The sequence below is a fragment of the Apus apus genome, chromosome 4 (assembly GCF_020740795.1).
Source record: "Apus apus isolate bApuApu2 chromosome 4, bApuApu2.pri.cur, whole genome shotgun sequence".
In the NCBI taxonomy this organism is placed as follows: Eukaryota; Metazoa; Chordata; class Aves; order Apodiformes; family Apodidae; genus Apus; species Apus apus.
In genome coordinates, this window is record NC_067285.1 from 3,180,967 (window position 1) to 3,205,070 (window position 24,104).

The following is a 24,104-nucleotide window of genomic DNA, read 5'->3' on the forward strand; positions in this document are numbered from 1 at the left end:
TGAAAAATGATCTTAAGGAAGCAGGATATAAGGTCACCTTGACTTTGGTTATTCAAACTCTGAGTTGGAGTCTGCAAAGCAGGGCACTGAAAACAAAACACCCCCCAGAGATTTCCAACACCTAAGCAGACAGTCAGGTATGCCACGAAAACACCATCTTGGCTTTGGTACCAAACCCACTTGAAGTAAAAACCACTTATTCCAGCAATTCACAAGGTGAAAAATTAATAAATATTTATTTAAAGGCAAAAGGGACAGAGGTCAGAATCACAGTGTGGGAAAGGAAACTTTAATTTACTGACCAGTTTTCTTCTTTCTAGGCATCTCACAGCATCTTGTAGCTGCAGGGCTGTTGAACATTAGATAACCAACCCATCATTAGTTAGCACACTATTGCCTGACCCCTCTGTTCTCAGCTGGGCAGACCTCACTTTGCATTTTTCAGTCTGGCAGCTTAGAGACATTGAACTGTGGAGTCAGCAGAACTATCTGGAATTACCTCTGGTCCAATTTGAAGAAAATGAAATTATCTTTAAGATGTAAACAGTTTCTAATTAAACTCTGGAGCTGTTTATGTTTCCAAACCAGTCTAAGCTGAGCTTTGCACAGACTTTCTCATTGTCTTTTTCTTTTTTTAATAAAGTTGATATACTGATGCAATAAATTGCTTGTGACAGTTAGGTCTGTTGTGCCAGCAGTGCAACTGCTTTAAAAAAAACCCACCACTTAAGCAATATATCCCTATTCCTGAGTAATTTAGCACACTGCATTCTGGTCCTTCCTTTAGTAGGAAACAGCCACGAGATTACAGAACAGATTTATGTCAGTCACTTAACTCTGAGTAGCTCCCCATGTCTGCAGTGCATTTGACATTCCTCTTTGTTAATAATTTCCATACATTACAGATATATTTAATTGTAGAAAACAAGATCTGCATTGAAGAATTAGTAGAGTCCTTTGGAATAGGTTGCAGGTTTCCCAGTACTTTGCAGGAGGGGGTCACTGGTGACAATTAACACACAGGTCTTGAAAAAGAAAAGAAAAAGATTTTGCTTTTTGTTTTAGTTTAGGCTTTCACGTTTCAGTAGCTGTGCCATGAGAAATGAAAATATTTGGCTTTTCTGGTGCATTTTAGAGGAGAACTCTTACAGATTTACAGCCTGCATTTTCTGTAAGTGAAGCTGACAAGGGGAGAGGTTACTTCTCGAATGAAACACGTTTTACTTCTGGTATGATTATTTATAGCAGATACTTAAGGACAAGCTGTGTTTGCTACTATGTGCTGTGTCCAGACTGGGGACAGTTTTGCTGGCTGGGATGCTGGTGTGGGAGAGCTCATCTGTATTTTGTCTTGTCAGTGTAATATCCAGAGAAAATACAGCTCTGGCAGGGACATTTTTCTCCTGCTATTGCCATGACCCACGAGAACAAATCATGTAAGGACGTTTCCCTTTATCTTTGCTTTCTCTTTCATCACAAAACCACTTTTCAACCTGCAGGGATAAATCTGTAGTGCTGTGAGCTGAGAGTGAAGCACAGTGTCCAGTTTTAATTGGTGTTAATGAATTCCCCATTCCCAGAGTATAAACGGACACATACCTTAAAGGGCATATTCTTAAGGTCGCATGAATGTCCCTTTTGGATCATGTGTTGCAGGCCCTGGAGCACTTTAAGGAATTGCTGTTGACTTGGATGGCTGAATCACTGTAATTAAAGGATGCCTACAGCTGCATTTGCCACAGTTGTCATGGGAATCACAGAGTCTTTTGTGCGTGGGATAGATGAGTAAAATGTTTAAAATTCAGAGAGGGAAGATGTCCATTTTACCCCAACAATTGCTTCCTGCAAAGTCATTCCTTTTCTTTCCTACTGTCAAAGCCTGTCACAAAGTCCCTGACACATTTACTGTGGGATTCTTGTGCAGAAATGTAGGTAGGCTCCATTTCAGCTTTTTAAAACTGAATGGCACAGCCCCAGGGGTGAGATGAAGATAAGCAAGCACCTATTTTAGTGTAAAGTCACTGAAAATAAAGAGGTGAAATAATAACATTGGTGTCCTAGGGATCCTTTCTGTCTTCTTCTGACTTAGCGTGGAAATTGGTTTCGTATTTGTCATTGAAGTTCTCCTGGCAGCCAACCAGCACTAGATGTGAAATCCAGGCTCTCTCCAGGTTGATAGGAAGGCTCCCACAGACTTCAATAAGGCCGGAATTTCGTCAGGATGCCTAAGGATTCCTTTAGATTTCCCAGGGGCCTTTCATTTCTGTCAGTAAAAGTTTTAATTTGCTCACCTAAGGATCCCTAGGTCTTAGATCATAGCTGGATCCATTTTGTTCTCACAGCTTGAAATAATGCAGCATTGATACTAATGAGTTTATTTTCTTTCTTCAAGTTCTCTCTTCAAGAGAAGACAGAGAAAAATGATTCATTGTTATTTTATATTTAGGTTTATTAATATTTTTTTAAAAAATCCACTTCAGTTTGTCTGAGGTGATTTATGTGATATGGGGAAAGATGGTTTTTTTCTCAGTGTTGAAGTTGCAGTATGCTCACCAGGAAGGTGGAAATGCTGGGAGAATGGAGCCTGATTTCTAGCACTGTTAATGCCTCACTTCTCTTTCCTCTGAATCTTCTAAAAGGCAAAGAAACCAAAACAGCCAACCACAAGAAAGAGCCATGCTGCTGGCAAGGCTTGGAGACCTGATTTATTAAGAGACTAGGTAGGACAGATGTTAAGTGAAATCAATATGAGCCTGGCCCCCAGGTTTATGGTCTTCCCAGCTTCTTGCAGGGCTCAGCCACTTTTCTCTAGCACTGACTGGCATCTCCTTGAGCTTTGTTCTTGTGATGCTTCTGCTACTGCTCTTCCCAGTGGGCAGCTTCTTCACGTGCTTTGTCCAGAGGGCTGCTTCTCAGATCTCTCCTCCCTGGCCTAGGTTTCTCTGTGTAGGGTTTATCCCTCCTGGGGATCCTCTTCCTTGAACTTGCTGTTGTTTGGTCTGCTCACCTGGTGTCCAGGCTCATCCTTGCCCAAACCCATCTGCTGAGCCCAAGTGTCCCCAGAGTGGCAGGTCTCCACACCAAGGTGGTCATGCCAATCCCACCAGCTGGGGGCATGGCCAGGTATGATGCTTTTGTTCTTTAAGGAGCAGTGCATTGAGTTGTGTTTAGGATACACGTGGGTAGGACAGGAGCTTGTGCTGGTGAGAGGGGGAAATGTCCATCACTAAATACCATGGGTTGATTTTCCTGTGTTACAGTCTGGGTTTGACGCTCCCTTTTGTTTGCTCTGCTTTGGGTTTTGAAAAATTATCGTCTTCTTCCCCCTTACCCACACATGCTCTCTGTAAAGTGCTCCTCTCAAAGCCAAGTTCCCAAATGGAAATAACAATTCCAGGGTTGTTCAAAGGAGGAAATCAGAATGTAGCTGCCTAAAACCAAAACCATGTTGGGAACTAAAGGAGGTGTCACCACGATGCAGCCCTGCCCCGGCCTTTCAAGCCAGGCCCAACAGTTTCTCTAACCAGGAATCTGATCTTCAGCAAGGTGTTTTGAGCCATGGGATGGGTCCTTTGTCTTTATGTGCTTGCCACATGCTGAAGATGTTGTGGTTTATGTGACAAATGTAAACACTTCTGGTTTTATGCTTCTTATCTACAGTGTCCCCCATTGCTGGCACCGTGGCTCCCCCTCTGCCCTGCTTCTCCTTAGCCTGGGACCAGACCTGACCTGCCCTTCTCATCCCTCCCTCTGCTCTGTCTTGTTTCTTTCCTTTTACTGTAGCCAACACTGGATTAACCTCAAATTCTAAGTTATAGATTGTGCAACCTGAAGTCTCAGCAGTCCAGCAAAATTTTGTTAATGAGGTAGTGGTCTAGAAGGAAAAAGAGCAAAAGATGGGCCAGAGGCAAATTCAAGCTGATTATAGCTACTTGCCTTGGCTGTCTGGTTTCCAACGGGAAGAACAGTTGTCTGAGTGCAATTCCCAGTGAGCTTTTGCAATGCAGATAACTGCAGCATACAGTCAGGATCCTGTCAGGGTTGATCAGTTGGGTTAGTATTGCTTCACCCCCCGAAACGCAGATCAGAAAGTCACGACCAGCCTCTCCGCAAGAAAAGACTTCTCTGACCATACATCTGCCAAAGTAAAAGCAAGTGCTAATAATGTTTTACTTGGCAATTTTGTGACTGCAGAAATACCAAGCCGTGGCTGTGGATGCTGTTTAAACCAGTAAGTGTTGTTCCTTTGCAGAAAGTCTTTTCCTGAGCCATCCAGCCGTTTGTTTCATGGCTGCTTTCTGCCCCGGGGTCCCACGCTCACTGGTATAAATCAGCCTGCTTGAATATTTCAGGTAGTTAAATTTTCACCTTTGGTGGAATGGGAGAGGTAAAGTCTCAGCTGGGGACATGACAACCCAACCCTCTCACCTGAAGTGAGATTACTTGAATACATACTGGGAATCTGCACTGTCCCCAGGGCTAAATTAAAATGAACCTAAAGCCTTTGTGTGGGAGGTTTAAACATCTACTTGGAAAGACTTTCCTTTCAATAACCCTGGAAATTTAATTGTAGCACCACAAGCCACTGCCACTGCACAGCAATTCAACTAGCCACTAGTGTGACATATTCACAGCTATTTATTGGAAGTGTGAAAAGTACAGTGTAGTGAACACGACAAAAGCTGTAGGAGAAATCCGGGCTTGTTTTTAAGTCACTGACCATGAGCTCAGGCAGCAAGAGCTTTGATGTCATGTCTAACTGCGTGGCCCCATTCCGTGCTCTACTTTATTGATGCTCTAGGGATTAAAACTATAAAAGATGAGCAAGAGAGTGAAAAATGGTCTAGAAAAATAAGTATGAGTTGTCAGATATCTACTGCCTTTTGAAGCAAACTTCCTGTTTCAATACTTGAAAACCACTCTACATTTTTAGCTAGATCCCTCCAACACTGCTGAAAAAGGTGTGTCCCACCAGTTCTGGGACCAGTGCCTTTTGCAAAGCTCTATCACGTGCTGCTTGCAAGGGCTTGACCATCTTCCAGGAGCCCAAAGCGTGCTCTGGTTTCTCCCCTGCTCCCATTTCTCCTGGGTGTTTTCCATTGGCCAAAGCTTTAGGTGGGAGAGAATCTGCAGATACCTTGTGGGATCTGCTTTAAAACTGCATTCGTGTCTTTCTCCTTCCAGAGTACTTAAAAGTGAAGACATAGTTTAAATGACAGATTAAAAAGCCTTTACATGTTATGGTAGTTGTCTAATTTTAAACTATTGCTATTAAAACATGGGGCATATGAAATGATGTTTGATGACAGAACTTGATACAAGAAGGCATCTGTAGTATGTGAACACCCATTTCAATATGAAAGAAAACTCTATTTTCTCTTCTGCTTTAAACATTAATCACCTTCTGTGAGGTTCTTTATGCCTCCCAATTCATTAACATACATCCTGTACAAAAGAGCTGAAGTGTCAGAAAATGGCATCTGAAAGCAAATTCAGTTTTATTGTAGTAGGTTCATATCTCTTAGGAGACCAACAAAAAATTGTTTTCAAGAGATGGAGAACAGTAATAATATCTAGAAGGTTAAAACCAAGGAGGGTGCTTTTTAATGGGAAAGAATTATGTCAGTTGGATCAGGACTTAGAATAGGCTGGGAAATTATCACAGTTCCTTGAAATCAGCACCTCACTGGGTCTAGAAACATTCATGTTGCTTGAGCTTCTACTTTCTAGATGTTTATTCTTGTCTTACTCCCTGCTGTTGATGTTTTTTCCACAGAAAATTCACATTTACCTGCATTAACAAAAGCAACCCTATCTCTATGTTTTAAGTTCACAAAAAGCTATTTTTAGGTTCCTATGTAAGAGTGGGAAATGCAATAGAAAACCTGCACATTTCTGAATAAGTCGTTCTGTAGAGTGAACAAGAAGGAGCTCAAACTCCCATCTTCTGCCTCCAGGAAAAGGATCTGAGCTGCTCTCCTCCTCTCCAGTTGTAAGTGGGCCACAGTGCAGCCAAAAATCAAGAATTTTAGAGATTAAGGAGAGTGAGTATTCATATTTGTGCATCTCAAAGAGCCCTAAGGATTGAAACAGACACAAAGAGATGTGGGGATGTTCAGTTCAGACAAGGCGTTGGAAATTCAGGTGTTGATGAGTGACATTTGTGACTCAGGAGGCTGGGACTCACCTTCCTGCTTGGCCTTGAGCACCTTCATGATCCTAAAAAGCAGGGTTGATGCCAGAGCTATTTCCAGATTTGGCCTCTCAGACCTTTCAGATTTTTCAAGCATTCTGGGCAAAGCCCAGCCCCAGTTTTCTGCATCTTTGGTGATGAGCTTGTCAACGGTTGTTCCACTAGGTAAGGTCAGGAAAATCAAAATGCCCTCTTAAAATTTATATCATCTCCAGTTATCACTTTACCTCAGGGAGGAAGGCCTGGTGGTACTTACTAGAGCTCTTTGGGGGCTGCTGTGCATTTTAATTGAGAGAATAATTGTAGACACTTCAGGGCCTTTCAGTAAAAGGCTCTGAATAAACATTGCCAGAGTGCTGAATAATCAGGTTGTGATATGAACTGGAATAAATGAACCCTATAAATAGAGATATAGTTTATATGTACATGTAATTGATGTGTGTGTATATACCAGCATTCCTGAGAGAACAAGGCAGTTATTTGGTAGAAGTGCTAGAGCTCTTGAACGAGAAAAATCTCTGAGATTAGACAGTGACAGTCATCATCATAAAAATGCTATTTCTCAAGATACTGTGAACCTGCAGTTTATCTCCCCCTGCAATGCCTAAAGAGTTGTCAGAACGTTGGTGATGTTACTGCCTCAGTGATGATGCTTCTTGAGAAACAGCAACATGTGTTGTGGTCTATGGTGGAGGAACATGAAGGAGGTAAATCCAATGGACTAGATGTTTAGATGCTTAATGCTGTAGATAGAAGTGGTTTGGAGGAACCAAGGGAATTTCCCTTCAGATGGATTTCCCAAAGCAAATGCAGTGGTAGGGTTTGGAATGGGGCACAGAACTCCTGTAGCCCAAGGCAACGACCCTCCAGGTATCTTCTAGATGGAGCAATGGGAAAGAAAGCAAAAGAGAACATGGCACACCAGCCTCAGGGCAGGAGCATTGCTGGGACTGCAGCTGATCTGCTGCTTTACCCTGCAGCCATTGGTAGCCACTTGGTTTCTCCTGAATGCTTTGGCTCTCTGATCTCTTACAACCATCAGTTTCTGGCAGTGATGCTTGTACTCTCTTGCACTTAGCCCGTTGGGAGGGGAATGCCTCTCAACTGCAGAACTCCTGCTTCAGTGGGAGAGTTGGACTAGATGATCTCTAGAGGTCCCTTCCAACTCCAGCAATTCTGTGGTTCTGTGAGATGGATTTTTATAATTAATGCAAATAAAAGGCTACACAGGGAGGTGCTGGCACAAAGAATTCTGTGTTCTTAAAAGGGACTTGACATGTTGATGATGCCACTTCACTTATTTAATGAAAAGAGCCATCTAGTACAGGCTAAATGCACAACTGCAGAGAGGAAACTGGCATTTAAATGGCTTGAGTGCTTGAAATACAAATGAATGGGGCAAGACCAGACTCTGTTTCTAAGGGAATCAATTACCAAGCATCCTCTTGCTGCTGGGAAGCTCTCACATGCAGGAACAGGCAAAGCTATTTTTGCTGGGGACTAGGATTTCCGTTGCTTGAGATTCCGTGCATCTTTTAAGTTCCAAGGAGACACTGAGGAATTGTTGGGATTTCAAGAGGGGTAGCAAGACTCTGAAATTATTCTCCTTGCTGTAAACCCACTGAAGAGACTAATGTAGTGCTGATGATTTGAGTTCTGTGGAGTTGCACCCGCAGCCAGAATGGTTTGACAAAAGGGTCTGTAGTGTATCAATCCTAGAGGTTCAAACAGTGCAGAAAACGTGGAGGTTCTTCAGCATGTCAGAATAGGAATTAGGTTGGGTTAAAGTTTCCTTTCTCTTCCCAAATGCAGAAAAATAAGGGTCTGTACAAGAAAATGTCTTGAGTGCAGGATAATGGAATATGTTAATTGTTAATTAATATTTTACCTCTGGAAGGTTTTCCTTATACAAGGTGTATAAGGTTCACCTTGTGAGCTGGTAGCTGAGGGTTTTTTCAATGGGAAAAGTGGCTGAGCAACCAACAAAAGCACAAATATCTCTGTTTAACATATTAGTGAAATCTTGGAGACATGTCAAGGATGGACTCTACTGTGGAGACCCCACAACCTTTTCCCACTCAAAGATAGTCCTTCCAGGTGAGGTCTTACGAGCTTGCTGCGTTTGTTCAGAGGATGAGTTTCCTCCAATTGACCATGACTTTGTCATTTTTTACAAGCTCCAGCTTCACTTCAACTTTGTGCCTAATGCTACTGACATCTGCTATCTATAGCTTCCCATCCCATCTGCCAGGGATTTCATGCTTCTGATGAAACAGCTTTTAGATTGCAAAGACAGCCAAAATGTAGCCTAAAATCACAGTGATCAAATGCTGTGGCTGTTACATGGGGTTCTTTTTGGTCAAAAAAATGTAGAATGATTGTGTGTCAGAATAACATGGTATTAAGGATCAATTATGTTTCTAATGAAACAATAACAACGGGCATGGATTGATGTGGGATCTTCTCTTGCATGATGTGGTTACCCCTCAGCTGCTCTCTGTTTCCACTTCTTGGGCTCATCTCTGGGTTCCTATTGCTTTATTTTGGGCATACTTAGTAAAGACAAAGTATTTTCAGAAAATTTCGTCAAGTAACATGTGCTGCACTGATGTCAGCTGAGGAAATCGTGTCAAGAGCAGGAAAAGCCAGAAGATGAATGAATCTCTTAGTTCAAAATAGGAAACAGCTTGAAGTTCCTCTGGGGGGAAAACACAAACCTCATTCATTAACAATGACATTATTTCACCTCTGGTAGAGAGTGAGGATTCTGTTCTCCTGGTGATGGACAGACACATCTCACATTCATGCAAATGATGCTGAGCATTTGTGGATACAAAGGGACAGCCCTAAAATATCAATAGTTTTGACTGGTGAGCTGTTCTCATGCTCCCTGAGTGGCTGAGACATATGGCACAGGGAAAAAGGCATTATTATTTGTGTTCCTAAATTGATTTCAGTCTGTGTGAGGTTTGTGTGTCTCCCTGTCTTCATCTCAGTGGATGTCAAAGTGAATCTGTCACCAAAGGGAAGGATCTTGCCTGGATGATGCAGTATTCGTTTATTCACACTTTGATGTGAGGATCATGTCTGATCCAAACATTCATGTATTTGTACAGGATTTATCAGTCAGATCTATCTGAGTTTCCTGAGGTCTTTCTGGTGTTTGACAGCAGTGTACATCCATCTACTTGTTCTGCTCATGCACACCAAGTTTCATGTTGGTTTTTTTTTCCCATCAGACGAAGAGTAGGACAGGAGTTTGTGGTGTCTTTTTAAGAACATCTCCAATTGCTCCAGATGAAATGGTCAGAAGGTTTCCCAAGTGCCTTGATTTTCTGTCCCATTAATCTGAGCACCTTCCCTGTTCTCCCTTGGGGCCCAGAGCTGCAGCAAGCAGCCTGACTCCCAGCTCATGCTATTCTGAACTTTCTTTATTTATCTTAAACTCTGTCATTTTGCCTGAGCATTGATATTTTCCAGAAATCAGCTTCTGAAGTGGAGATGCCTATTAACTTTCTGAAGCCCTATGTCAGTGAATCACAGAACTGCTCAGTTTAATTGGACAAGCCCTACAGTGATGCAGATAAATTATTTTCCTCTTCAGAGTCACATGCATGTTCTACTCCAATGAGCTGGCTGTTTCATTGCAAAAGAATCTGTAAAAGGGGTAATTTTAAATGGGCACTAAATAAATTCAGTTCTGTAAGGTACCATAAGATCCTGATTAACCTCCTTATACCAGCAGAGGAAGCTCTACTGCATTTCTAGTTGTCCAACATTTTATTTTTTTTAAATAGAAATGATCTCTTTATACCTTTAGGCACCATCATTCACAAACCAACTTTTCATTTCAGGATGTTAGAGACAACAGCAGATTCATCGAGGCCTGAAGCTCAGCAGTGCAGAACTTCCATCTATTATCTTGCATTTCTGTAAAGATTGTGCCCTAATAACATGTGGGCATTTAGTGACCAAAGCCCAGGTTGGCTCCCTGTGCTGCCATGATGTTGAATTAGTCCTGGGCTGTGGTGTAGCAGTGACCAAGGTACCAAGTCCTACGGGAGATGCTGGTTTGTGATTTGGTTTTCATCCATGTGCACATCCAGGTGTGGAGAGGGGACAGACTCTAGGGCATGATGACACTGATGGCCAGACCCAGGTGCCATTTTGTCTCCTGTTTGGAATGTAGCTGCCAATGTTCGTTAGTGAAAATGGAATTAAGCCCTCCAACAGGAAAGCACAAATCACCTGCTGATAGTTGCACCGCACTGGATAGATAGATAACACTGCCCATGTGTTTTCAAAAGAAATCAAAGTTGCTGAGTGTCTGAGCAGCAGGGCCAAACCCTGCTCTCAGCACTGTCAATTCAAATTATGGGGATTTTCAGTAGTGTCTTTACAACCATCCTGATTTAACGTAAAAACTGTATTGGCTTTAATCATGCAGTTCCCAAGCTTGACTGATGACTTGCAGAAGCAGGCTCTTCTCAAGTAACCCAGTGATTTTCTTTGTTGTTGCTGTTGGTTGTTTTGTGTTGTTTGTCTTTTCTTTTTCCCTGGAAAGAGAAGGAAGTTGCAGCAAGAGGAAAGAATTTGCCAGTTGAGGTTGAGTTTTCCAAGAAGGATTAGGATTTTTTTCAGGAATGCAGGAATCCTCCTTGCAAGCCCAGTACTTCTTTAGGCTTGTGATCAAAATTTGCTCAAGAAGTACCCATGCAAAAGAGGGAAAAGGAATTAATGGAATCATCATAGAACCATAGGATGGTTTGGGTGGGAAGGGACCTTAAAGACCATCTAGTTCAAATCCCCCTGCCATGGGCAGGGACACCTCCCACCAGCCCAGGTTGCTCCAAGCCCCATCCAACCTGCCCTTCGACACTGCCAGGGATGGGGCAGCCACAGCTTCTCTGGGCAACCTGGGCCAGGGTCTCACCACCCTCACAGTGAAGAATTTCTTCCTAATGTCAAACCTCAACCTCTACTCTTCCAGTTAAAGCCATTCCAAATGTGAACGCTTCCAGTCTTAACAGAAGCTACAAATGTAAGTGAAAATGATGGAAATTCCTTTACTCATAGTCAGAAATTCCACAATAGCACAATTTCACAATGAATTGCTGTTTCCCAGTTCTGTGCTAAAGGGTTAAAAAAAAAATAGAATAGCACAATCATCTTCTTAGTGCACAGATGTGCTCAAAGTTCACCAGCATGACAGGAGAGAGATGTTTTCATCTGATAATGCTCCCTCTGCTTTTTTGTCTCCATGTATTTTTCTTCTAGCTATCCATTTCCCATGGTATTCAGTAGCTGCAGTAGAAAGGACCTGGAAAACAGCCTGGAAAAAGGAGTGGGAATGTGTCTGTTTAACTTGCCTGAAGTCAAGGAGTCCTTTGGTGGGCAGAAGTGTGGGAATGGCTACGTGGAAGATGGAGAGGAGTGCGACTGCGGGGAGCCTGAGGTAAGAAACCCCCTGAGAACCTTTGCTCCCCTCCTCCCCCCTCATGGTTTTACCAGGAAAGACAAATCTGAATTGGTTTGGCAGGTTTAACACTGCCTGGTGTGAAACAAAACTTTCCCTTCACAGCTTCTCTTATCAGCTTAAACCTCAGAGTCCTCAGAAATGTGAGAAATTTCTTCTTAACTTGTGTTTGAGTTGCTAAAATCCAGGCAGGGCTTTAGTTAAGAATGTGCTGGATTCACCAGTAGAGACCAAACCCCCTCAGGGCCTGTTCAACAGACTGACCACAACTAACTGTCATGTTCCTAACAATAGGAATTCCTTTTCTAGATAACAAGCTAAACTCAATAGAAATTTGTTAACACTGCTCACATTTCTCAAGATACTGCGTGTTAATTGAAGGTTTATTTCCATATATGAGAAGCCACTCATATATTTATAGAAATAGAAATGTAAATAATACAAATATAAATAGTTATATAAATATTAATATTGCCCAGGTATTTTTTCAGTGCAGCCCATTTCAGTTTTCAGGTACAAGACCTTTTCCTCCCTGACTATAAGATTTTTCTTTGCCACTGGCAATTGCTTTCCTGACAGAAATCACCTTTACTGCCTCCCAGAAAATTGCTACTGCTTCAAGACTCATTCCATTTGGTTTAGGGAAGGTATCAGAGGACTGCCCAGATCGGGAGGAGATAGGCAAAACCTGTGGGTCAAATAATATCTGAGCCTATATCCTCATTCTTTTGGCTTCCCATGCTCGTTGGCTGTGTTGAGCTGCTCTCAAATTATCTGAATTAAATACGTCAGCAGATGAGGGTTTGTTTCCTGTGATAAATATGGTTCTGCAGACAAAATAGATGGGGGCAGTTAAAAGAGCAAGATATTGCTGTATCCTGTCTGTGCAGTAGATTGGATTTACACAAGCCATAAGGATTTCCTGACAGTTCACTCATTCTTCAGGGTAACAAGGTTGGAGGAAGCAGCCTTATCTTCTTGTTTAAAGTCAATAGAGTGCAAGCAGCTTGCAAATGTCTTCCTAACCCAGTTATCTCTCTCATTTTCACTTTTGAATGTTAGCAATACCTTTTCAAGTCAAAGCCACTTAATGTCAGCAAGCACTGGCTTGATTTGCCTCTTCTTCCTGTGTTTTTCCAGTTCAATTATATATTGGAAAACTGCAGCTTGGGCTCACTTAATTAAATTAAATTAATGTGGAATTTACTTCTGTAATCTGAGTTCTAGCAGAAAACCTGTTGGATGAGTCAGTAATTCACTGCCCAGTCACTGGTAGGTGCTGAGGTTTGTCAGCAGTGTTGCAATAATGCCATGGGAAACTCTACAGTAACAGATGCAGGTTGAATTTTATCAGTGATCAGAATGAAATTCCATCAGAATGTGTAGATGTAGGTGGTTGGTTGGGATATTTTGCTTTTATTCTAACTAAACTACTAGGTCTCCAACCTTTCAAACAACTCTGGAAACACTGACCAGGCCACCCAGGAAACACCCACCACCAGGTCAAGACTGACCTGACCAGGGATATTACCAATTAAGCTCTGACTTAATTTTGGATTATACTACCAAAACCGTATGACATGCTACAGTGTCTCTGGAAAGAAGGTTAATGTACATTACAGGTGGAAAGATGGAAGGAGGAAAAAGAAAAATCATTAAAAATCCATAGTCCCTGAGACCTGAAAGGTGACAAACACGGCCAGTTTTATAACGGGCTGCAAGGGGAGTGAGAAAACTACAAACTGGTAAATCAGAAGTCAGACAAATTGGTTCCAAGTGTAATGAGGAGCTAGTGCCAGAGTTGCTGTGCCATGTCAGGGGTCAGTCAACACAGTTTTGTGCCAGGAAATCTTGTCTTACAAACCTATCAGTGTCTGAAGGACTGAGCAAGCGGGTGGAAAGGGACGATGCTGTTAGTGCAGCCTGGAGGGAGTTCAGAGGGGCTTTAGAACAAAGCCTCTCACCAAAGCCTCTTTAGGACACTAAGCAGCTGTAGGATGAGAGAATATTACATGGGTAAAAATTGGGTTAAAAGACAGGAAATACAACCATGCATAAATCACCCATTTTATGTAGTGGAAGGGATCTGCTGTGATGTATCCATGAGATGTGTCCTGGGGACTACACCATTCAGCATGTCCATAAACAGCCTGGGAAGAGGAATAGGCTTGAATTTGCTGATGATATTAGGATGGTAGAGATGAAAGCTGGCTGTGAAGAACTGCAGAGGAACCCTCTGAGACAGCTGGACCGGGCATTAAGCTGACAAATGGGATTCAGTATGGAGTGATGCACATTCCAAACATCACCCAGAAGATGATGGACTCTGAGCTAACTCTGACCATAGAGGAACAAGACTTCATATTGCAATAAATAGTCTCATGAAAATGTCGGCTCAGTGCTCAAGAGTGGTCTAGAAGGTAAATGGGCTGTTAGAAATTACTAGGGAAGAAATAGGAAAACAAAACAAAGCACCAGTAGAGCTCCATAAATCTGCAGCGTGCTGCATCTCAAATGGCATGTGCAGCTTTTTCCTACCCCTCCCCCATCTCATGGAGGATAAAGCAGAATTAAAAAGATTGGAAGAAAAGCAGTAAGGAAGCTCAAAGTTTTGAAAGAGCTCTGGCTGGAAAAGAAGACAATGAAGGAAAAGGTGACAGAAGGTGATAAAATCGTGCATGAAGTGGGAGGAGTGAGCAGGGAGTGATTGCCCCCCAATACGAACAGTGCAGGTGAAGTTAGAAGATGCCAGGTTTCAAACAAGCAGAAGGAGCTGCTCCCCAGAACGGGCCCATTCCTCGGGTGTTCCTGAGTCTTACAGATGCTGCAAGTGCTGGTGGAGCCAAGAGAGAGCCAGGAGACTGGGCAGGTATCGTGTATGTGTGGTCACATTCTGGTCCTCCAGCGTTTTCTGCTGGCTGCTGTCAGGGAGACATGAGGCTAGAAGGGCTACGGGCTGATCCAGTGTGGTCTATCTTGTGTTCTTACAAAAGAGGGGGTGAAAAGAAGATGTTCTGTCTACAGTATCTGGCATTGTGTAGGTGATGCCAGAATTGCTGCTGTATTAGTCTGTTTGAGAAGCTCTGATGAGCCCAGGACACCTACCCCAAGAAACCCAACTCCCATCATTGCTGTTGTTACTAATAATAACTGATAATAATAAACTATAACACAGCAGTCATTTCAGGTGGCAGCTTGTTTGCTTGCCTGTTTATGTTAAAACCATTCCTGACAATTTAATAGCCCAGGCACAAAACCTATTTACTCGAGCTCCTTCCCTACAATGAGCAAGAAGTGGGTGAGCAATTGGGAATTTGGAGGGCTGCAGGAGCACCATTTGAAGGGCTGTGTCTTTATCCCAGTCTGCCTGTGGAATGCTGATTGCTTTCTGTGGCTGCTGCAGGGCCAGATGAGCTGACTGTTGCAGAAGTATCTTAATTAAGGAGTGATATTGCTTTCCTCCACTCTGCTCTTCTCAGATTGCTGTTGAGGGCAGTTTATAAAATGTGTTCCATGGCAGAGGAACGTTACTGCTTAAATCCAGCAGCTGCACAGAGGTATTTGCATAGCCTGCTGCCTTCCAGAGGGATCAAAAAGTGGTGCAGGAAGTTGCTCCCCTGCTTCAGAGCAGCATCTTTAGCTTGTACACTCAGGCAGGTACTATCTAAGAAAAGAGAAGTGCTGAGAGTCATTTTGCTCTTTATTTGTGAGTTCAGTGGTAGCCCCATCTTCCAGTTAGAAAGCTTTACAAAAGCCAATAAAGTAAGAAGAGGCTGTGAACATCATTCTAACCCACTTATTTTTCCTGTGTTCCCTGTATTGTTAGTGATCCCTTGTTAAGTCAAACTGACTTGGCACAGCTGAAGAGCAATTTTATCTGCTGCTGTTCTTGTTTGAGAGATGAGGCTCCAGCACAGCTGATGTAACTTGCAGCTTGTGAATGTAATCTTGGAAAAACAAATCCATTATTTTCTGAAACTCCTTGCTAGCTCATTCTACTGAGAATAAAGTTTGCAACAGCCCACACATGCCACCATCTAATCCCTAGGGGTGAAACTGGGAGGTTTCAGTTGCAATTGATACTCGTTTCATTTCTCAAAGCTCTATTACTGAGAAGAGATGCCACGGAAGGGGGGCATCATCTCCCTCTGGGGCAGGCACCAGGGCAGTTCCACGGCTCTCACAAACCAGAGCTGCAGTTGTGGTCCTGGGTCCTCCCTGGAGACAGTGGAATCAGGCCACCGGTTTTCGAGGAAATAAAAAGCAGTGTTGGTATCAGCAGATGGGGGTTGTCTGTGATATTTGGGATGAGATCCACAGCTGGAATAATCCAGCCTTCCTCAGTGGCTTCTCTGGTTTTACTATAATCCCCACGCTTGTTGAACCCAAGGACCGACGAGACCGTTTGGACCGAGTTGCACCGTTTCATGCACCGCTCATTATTTCATGCTCAGCTTTTCTTGGCGGAGCTTTAGGCAGCCTCCTGATCCCCAGCTCCTTGTGACTGAACCTTGTCTGCTCTGAATCCCTCCTCCCTCCAGGAGTGCACGAACCGGTGCTGCAACGCCACGACCTGCACCTTCAACCCGGGAGCCGTGTGCGCGCACGGGCGCTGCTGCCAGGACTGCCAGGTGAGCCCCCACAAAGGCTTCAGCTCTGTGGGGTGGGCAGCAGCCCTCCTCCTGTCTGATGTGCTCTAGGTGATCCTCCTCTGGCAGGGGGCTTGGACTAGATGGTCTTTCCAGGTCCCTTCCAACCCCTAGGACTTTGTGATTCCTTCCCAACGGCAGGGCAGGAAGCGAGGGGGGAGCACACACCAGTTAGTACCCGTAAGCGTTGAGACACGTGAAACAACTTAAAGAATTCTCCAACTGTAGCAGTTTAGAGCAGCTCAACAGACCCTTTTGGTGGTGTCTGTGCTATTTGTTGCCACTCCACTTGCTCATGCAAAACCTCCTCTTTTTCATGAACTTTATAATGCTTAGATTTTATTTTATTTTCTCCTGCTTATATGGGTGCTGTGCTCTGCCAGTCATTAAATGCAGGACCCTCTTTTTATGGGAAGACTCTTAAAATATTAATTCTGTCAACAGCAAATGTATCTTTATTGACAGACCATCAGCTTGTATGGACTCCTAATGTTCTATAAAAAGCCAACTTGCCACCGGCATTTACTGTCTTAGTTTCTCAGAGCATCCCTTACATATGGGCTAATAAAGCATTCAGCAAGTTTCCATTGTCTGTGGCAACCATCTGCCTAAAAGCTCAGGAGCAGCAGCAAGCGACTGAACCAGCTAGCAGCTGCTGTGGAGCCAAATCAATCTTCATGTCTTTTTGCTTTTTAACAAAGGCAATTCAAGTCCAGTGCTGCTCCCAGAGCACACTCGTCTTTTGTGGGTGCTGTTGATAAGTGAATGTTCAGGTTGGCATATTAATGAAATCCTAGAATCCCAGACTGGTTTGGGTTGAAAGGGACCTTAAAGATCACCCAGTTCCAACCCCCCTGCATGGGCAGGGACACCTCCCACCAGCTCAGGTTGCTCCAAGCCCCATCCAACCTGCCCTTCAACACTGCCAGGGATGGGGCAGCCACAGCTTCCCTGGGCAACCTGGGCCAGGGTCTCACCACCCTCACAGCAAAGAATTTCTTCATACTATCTCATCTAAGTCTACCATCATCCAGTTTAAAGCCATTACCTCTTTTCCTATTGCTACAAGCCCTTGTAAAATGTCCCAGTTCCACCACTGCCTACTAGTTCCACCTCCAAAAAAATGTAGTTATGCAGAGGGTTCAGGACAGTAGCAGATACATGGGCTAGTTGTAGAATTAAGGTGAAGAAGATCTCGACGCCTGTGACACAATGAGGTTTTCTTGAGGAAATGCACCTCCATCCCAGGAAGCTGTCAGGGAACTGACTCCAGAGGCAGGTGGGTTGGTGGCTTCATGAGCCATAACATGTACCATAAGGTTACATGATGGACTGGCTGCCTTGGTCACTGCTGGGCTGTTAAAGCCCTCTGGAGGAAAAGGTTTCTTCTCTGACTTGGGGTCAGGGCACCCTTTGCAAACTGCCCGTGCCTCTGTTCAGCTGTGACTGCAGGAGGCACGCTGCAAACTTTGATGGCTGTTTGAAAACTAAAGAAGGGCTGGATTTACCTCCTGGCCTGAGCCACATTTGCAGCTGTGACTTCAGTTTGCCCCCCACCCCCCCTTTTTGCCAAACCCTTCAACCTGTGTCAAATGAATGTACTTAAAGAGCTGCATAATCCTTCTACTGCCTGTCCTCTGCTGTCAGCTGGGACAGAGCCAGTGGGAAAAGCTGTTGGGGGGGCTCTCCATGGGTTACACCTCTGCCTGACTCTCCCGGCTTGGAATTACAGGGCTTTGTTAAGGGGCTTTGTTTTGTTTTGCAGTTAAAACCAGCAGGGATTTCTTGCAGAGAGTCGAGCAATTCCTGTGACCTGCCCGAGTTCTGCACGGGATCCAGTCCTCACTGCCCGGCCAACGTGTACCTGCACGACGGGCACGCCTGCCACGGGGTGGATGGCTACTGCTACAATGGCATCTGCCAGACCCACGAGCAGCAGTGCATCACCCTCTGGGGCCAAGGTGAGCCTCACATCTGCTCAGGAGACAGGCTTTGACAACAGCCACCTGCCACTAGAGAGGCATTTGGAGGAGTGTTATCCAGCCAATCTGTGTCTATTCTTCGCTGGAACGGATGAGCTGAATCATGAGGGAATCATCCTGTGATTCATTTCTTCCCCTGATTTGCTGTCGTGTTCACTTCTTGCAGCAGGAGGTAGAGAGCAACAGTAGCTAGGTTCATTTTGCAGCAAATGGAGAGGTGAACTTAGACAAATCACTCAGTGCTGACGTTGGTGTGGCCTGATGTCACCCTACAAAGTGCTGAATGCCCTCGACAGGTTACACTGCACCCAGCAGTGTGCCCAAGTGGCCAAGGTGGGGATTTGTTGTTGTTGGCTTTTGGGTTCGTTTGGTTTGTTTTTTTGTGGGCATTTTCTGGTGAAGTGTGTGTGGTTGTGTTTGTTTGTGTTGGGTTTTTTTGAGTTGATGGTTGGACTCAGTGATCTCCTAGGTCCTTTCCAACCATGAGGATTCTGTGATCTTTTCATGTGGGTGTGTAAGCTTCCTTCTGTGCTCACAGTTGCTCATCTGCAAAACATATATGGCTGTCTACGTTCCGTAACAGAGGCCAGGATTTGACATTAACCAAACATTTTTGTATCATTATGTGTATTTTATTAATTGGTGTTACCCTGCCAGCCTGCCTCCCAACAGTACCTCTTAGCACAGGCCCCACTCCAGCAGCAAGAGGTTTTATTGTCCCATGGGAATGTATTTACTTTTTTGCAAAAATCTAAGAGGATGAGTTCTTGGGTCACCCAAAACAGTTGATATGCCAGGAAAGCCATTCACCTTTCTGTCATGTCCTGTGGCACTCCCAGTGAAATCCAAGTACTAGCTCAGCATTTTGGTGATACCTCCTGCATACTGGGGACAAGTCAGGTCTCCTTCAGCATCTCACTTACCCTTTCTGGCACATGGGAAAAGCACTTTTTACCTCTCCTGAAGAAGTATTTGGAACTAGCTTTAATTATTTCTTTTAAACTAACTTTTTCAGCTCTTTTTGCCTCTTTCAATTCAGAATCACTCTGCCTTTAACTCTGTTCCAAAGCTTGTGTATCTATATAACAACACACAACTGCTTCCCTTGGTCAAAACCTTCCCCAGAAGGCTACTGAAGAAAGTTATCTTCACAGGGAGCTGGGCCGTGGGCAATTTTTGTTTTAAAGAGCAGTAAAGCAGCTCAAGAAACAATGCCACTGATTCAGAGAGCAGGTTAGCTTGGTCACGAGGGTATAAGAACACGTTAGAGGAGTTCCAGTTCAAAATTAAACTCCCCACACAGAGCAAACCAAGCATCTGATACACTCCTCTGAATCCCACTCCTGTCGTAGAGTTAATATGAGCTCATATAGGCATGTACAATTATAGCCTCCAGTCTTAGTCATACTGGGATTTTTAATCCCCTGGATACACAGACATTTTCTCTTGTATAAAGCAAAAATCTCCTTCTGAACCAGTTTCCCATAGCGTGGAAAGTTACTCGGTTGGACTGTTAATAACTTCAGCCCCTGAGAAAAATGCAGCTAAAGGTCAGGGAGCTGAATTGCTGCAGCTCCCTTGCCAGGTCTCTTTCCTAACACAGCACATTCTCCAAACCCTCCCGGGCTCCCCCATTTCTTTCTTGCCTTCCTTCTTGAGACTGTTCAGTCTGGGCACTGCTGTGCATGGAGCCCCCAGTGGTCAAGGCAGTGGGGGTCTGCTCATGATGAAATGGCTTTGTTCAGAGCAGAGCTCAAATAGATTCTAACTGGAGCCCCCTTATTTGTCTTGAGAATTCTGAGGGATAAAGATTTTGAAAGGGAGGATGGGGCATTACCAAACCCGAACTGAAAGGCTTGATTCTGACCACATTCTTGGAAGGATAGATTAGAAATAATGCCAGTGAAATCAACCTAAAAACCAGTTTTGTAGATAGGCTTCAAGCAAAAACCAAGGCCTGTGTTCTGGATTTAAAGACTAGGGATGTAAATATCCACTACTGGATCACCTCTGGTTAGAGTATGAGCTGGCAGGGGCAGGGTGGGATGGGAGGAGGGCTAGGTGGGCCATGCAGCTGGAAAAATATCATGGGACACAGAAAAAAACCCTTTCCTTCCAGCCTTCGTTGCAGCAAAAAGAAACTTAACATTCCAGGGTACTGCCTCTGGGCACCATATCAAAAAGATACATCTGAACCTTTTAGTAGATTATTGCAATTTATTAAAACTGTTTTTAACTGTGTGTGTTGAAGTGGAGTGAAGGAGCAGTTGTGTGGGTTTTCAAAAAAGTCAGTGCCAGAAAGAGAAAACAGTTCATTTACATTAATTCCTTTTTTCTTCCTCCCAGAACAAAACACAATAACTGTCCTTAAAATAATATTCAGTATATTGAGTTCCTTATCACTGTCTTCTCTTGTATATCTATCTTTATTTGTCAGGTTACAGATGTCTAGTAGCCCCATGATAAATGTCAATCTTCATATTTTTAGATCTAGTTAAAGGAAAATGATGAGCACTGTCAGAGCTTGCTAACGTGAGGCTGGGCAGCAGAAACCTGTTTCCAGAAAGAAGTAGTGGCATTTCCTTGGGGTTTTTTTTGTTGCTTTCAACAGATAAATTCAAATCAAATGGAGGAATACTTCTCGCTGTTCTTTATCTGCCATAGAATGGAAAGTTTGGAGTGAAAGAAGAGAGAAGCACCTGGGGACAGTGTCCAAAAATAGCCATAAATTCCTCTTAAAGACCAAGTTCATTCTCAGAACACACAAATTTCTCTGTTCTTTCTCTGGCCTTAATTAATGTATTATTCCTCCTTAAGCAGCAACATGCATTAGTTGCTCGTGACCTTTTTTGTTTCATATTCAAAAATACCAAATTCCACTGAACTGACCTATTGGTAGCAGCACGACTGAGAGATACATCGAGAGCAATTAATCTGTGTAATGTCTGCTGCTCTGTTGCTTCATCTGGCAGCAGCTAGATACACAGAGAAAGCTCTTTAAGAGAGAGAAATTATTGATCACCAAGGGGTAGAAGATTCTCAGCTTCAGACTCGTGGCTTTTTCAGCATCGACAAGCAAATTATTCTTTAGGGAAGGAGAGGAGATGTTTGTTAGTGTGTTTTCCTGCATTTCCCTGAGAGGGCACAAAGCAATAGCTGGTGGGAGCCAAAGGCAGGCACTGACTTCATCATCAGAACATAGTCAGATCTGTTGCCTAGACATGGTTGCTTTGTTTAGGCAGGAACAATATTAATTTTCATGTCAATTTTAGTTCCAAAGGCCTGTCACTAGTACAACCCTCCAGGCAGAACCGATGGGCTTCCCACCTAGGTGACCAAACCGTGGCTGATTGTCTTCTGCAAAACCACTCATTTATCTGAGCACTGTAAAGACTTGAATCCAGTAAAACCAAACTGGTTTCAGCACCACAGATGTATGGCCAGACTTTTTCTCTTGGAGGTGCAAAAGGCATTAAGCCATGGTCTCAGAGGTCCCAAAACCAGCTCAACCCCATCTCACTCTAGCACAGACTTATCAACAGAGGTCACCAAGGTGAAGAGGGAGGCCAAGTGGAGCTGGTGGAGAGTTTGTTTTGCATCATCAGTGCAGCAAAGCAAACATGATGAGATATAAAAGCCAGGTGCAAAACCACATGGCAGAGAACTGTATTTTTTATGCTTGTATTTATTCATACAGTTGTTTGTGGTGCTTGTTGTTACACTCTGAGCTACACAACTTCAGTCACTCAAGGTTTGTTTTTATTTTTCCCCTCCACACCCATAAACACTGCATTTTATTTAATTTTTTATATAATTCTTGAGACAACTTTGAGAACTTAACTTTGAAATACCTTCCTTTTTTGCTGTCAGCCTGGTAATGGGTGTTTCTCAGCCCCTGGAATCAGCACCATGGTCAGAAATTCTTCTCTTTTGGGACACCAGGAGGAGATTTTCTCATGGCAGCAGCTCTTGCACTGATCTGAAATGACCCAGCATTTCTGTATCACTTCCAAAAGCATAGAACATCACTTTTTTCTTCTTCTTTTTTTTTTTTTTTTTTTTTTTGCAACTGTACAGGGAGACAAGTGGGCTCATCCATTTGGGAGAGGAAAAAAAAAAGAAAAAATAAAAGGCTTCAGGCTGACAACTGCAGTGCTGAGCTTTGACCTTCTGCAGTTTCAAATGGCTGATTTAATCCCTTGAATAAGGCTTGGCGTGGAAAGGCTGACAGGACCTTAATTACAGGGTCATGATACCATAATTATCAATAGCAAAGTGAAATAAACTCTGCCCACCCAGCTCAGAGCACTTAATAACCACTGGAAATCTTTCACAAATCATTTTGCCTTTGCCTGTAGAGGTAGTGGAATAGAGAAAGACAGGCCTTTCTGCTTCAGCTTATATGGGGCAATCATGATAAATGGGTTTCCTCCAGAAACACAACATTACAATTCTCCTCCTTGAGCACCCTCTGAAAACCTCCTTTTCACTTGGTAGCTCCATCTGTTCAGCTTCTTATACTCTGATGTGTTTTCATCTGTAAAAAAGTCCAAATATTGTGAGAAAGCAGTCATCAGAGGGAACAGCCATCTGACTCTCAAGCAACAATGCGTTTTGCTTTCATAGCAAAGGCAGAAATTGGAGCTAGATTTTGGTTTCCAAGCCACAGATGATCACTGGGCACCAGGTGTTTTCATACACCAACTGCTCCAAGCCTGGCAGGGGAGCATTTTTTGTACTCCATGAGATCTGTTTTCTTGTCAAGTGTTACTGGTTGGAGTTAAAGCTCACTGTCTGAGCCCTGCAAGGCTGCTGCAGATGTGTTCTTCTTCCTGCAGGCTGCTTTCCATCATGTGCAGCAAACTCTACTTCGACATTCATAAAACCCAACCAAACAAAAACATTTCACCAGGTGAAAGAGGAAGATAAATACCTTAAATTCTCTCAGCGATTTCAATGAGCCCTTTCTCTTTTTAACACCATGGTTTTTTATTAAGTCTTTGTTAGGTCACTTACAGTCCAAGCACAGGACATGGGCATTCATTTTCCTCCTGGCAGCTTTTGGAGCCATACACCATGCTGGGTAAAGTGTGTTGGTGCTCTGGCATCACATCCTGATACACCCCTGCCTGAACTAGTTGGGGCACAAGCCTCCCAGTCAAAACAAAACAATACGACCCGTATAACCCATCATAGAACAGTTTGGGTTAGAAGGGACCTTAAAGATCATCTAGATCCAACCACCCTGCATGGGCAGGGACACCTCCCACTAGACCAGGTTGCTCAGATGACAGATGGAGAGGGAGCTTATTCCTTTGGCAACATGGGTCTGAGCAAGTTGGTCTTTGCATATGTGGGAAGAAGAGCAGTTTTACTTGGCCTCTTGCTTGCAGCATGTTTTTTCCCTTCCTTCCCCTTCCCTCCTGAAGCTGGCATCATATATGCACATGTTAATGTTTGTAGCAAGCTGAATAGTTGATGTGCCTGCCCTGGGAAGATGAGGAGGAATTTACATGCTGAAAATGGAAATTGGACTTCTGCTTTTTGCACAGTGCCTGGTCTGGATGCTTTTGTTGATTTTTTGATTATTGTTTGTGGTTTAATGAAAAGAAGTGAAAGAATCCCATGTGAGTCCCTTTTTAATAGTTCCAGATTTGAGAAATATTCCGAACTCAGCAAGCTTGATTGTAATCTTCCAAAGAATTTCAAGCTCTTGTCCTGCTCTCCAGGGAACCAAGAGCTCGTATTCTGTTCCTTCTGTGCCTTTCTGTTTGAGTTTTCCAGTTTCAGCATGTAAAAATGTT

At 43.5% G+C, this 24,104-nt stretch overlaps 1 protein-coding gene across 1 annotated transcript in view; it reads left to right on the forward strand.

Moving 5' to 3' along the window:
- Window positions 1–24,104, forward strand: part of ADAM12 (ADAM metallopeptidase domain 12) — a 183,370-nt gene that overhangs the window by 138,065 nt on the left and 21,201 nt on the right. The window contains exons 12-14 of the mRNA XM_051618022.1: window positions 11,471–11,648; window positions 16,211–16,300; window positions 18,084–18,279. Of these exons, the coding sequence (XP_051473982.1) occupies window positions 11,471–11,648; window positions 16,211–16,300; window positions 18,084–18,279 (464 nt within the window). The remainder of the gene's footprint in view (window positions 1–11,470; window positions 11,649–16,210; window positions 16,301–18,083; window positions 18,280–24,104) is intronic.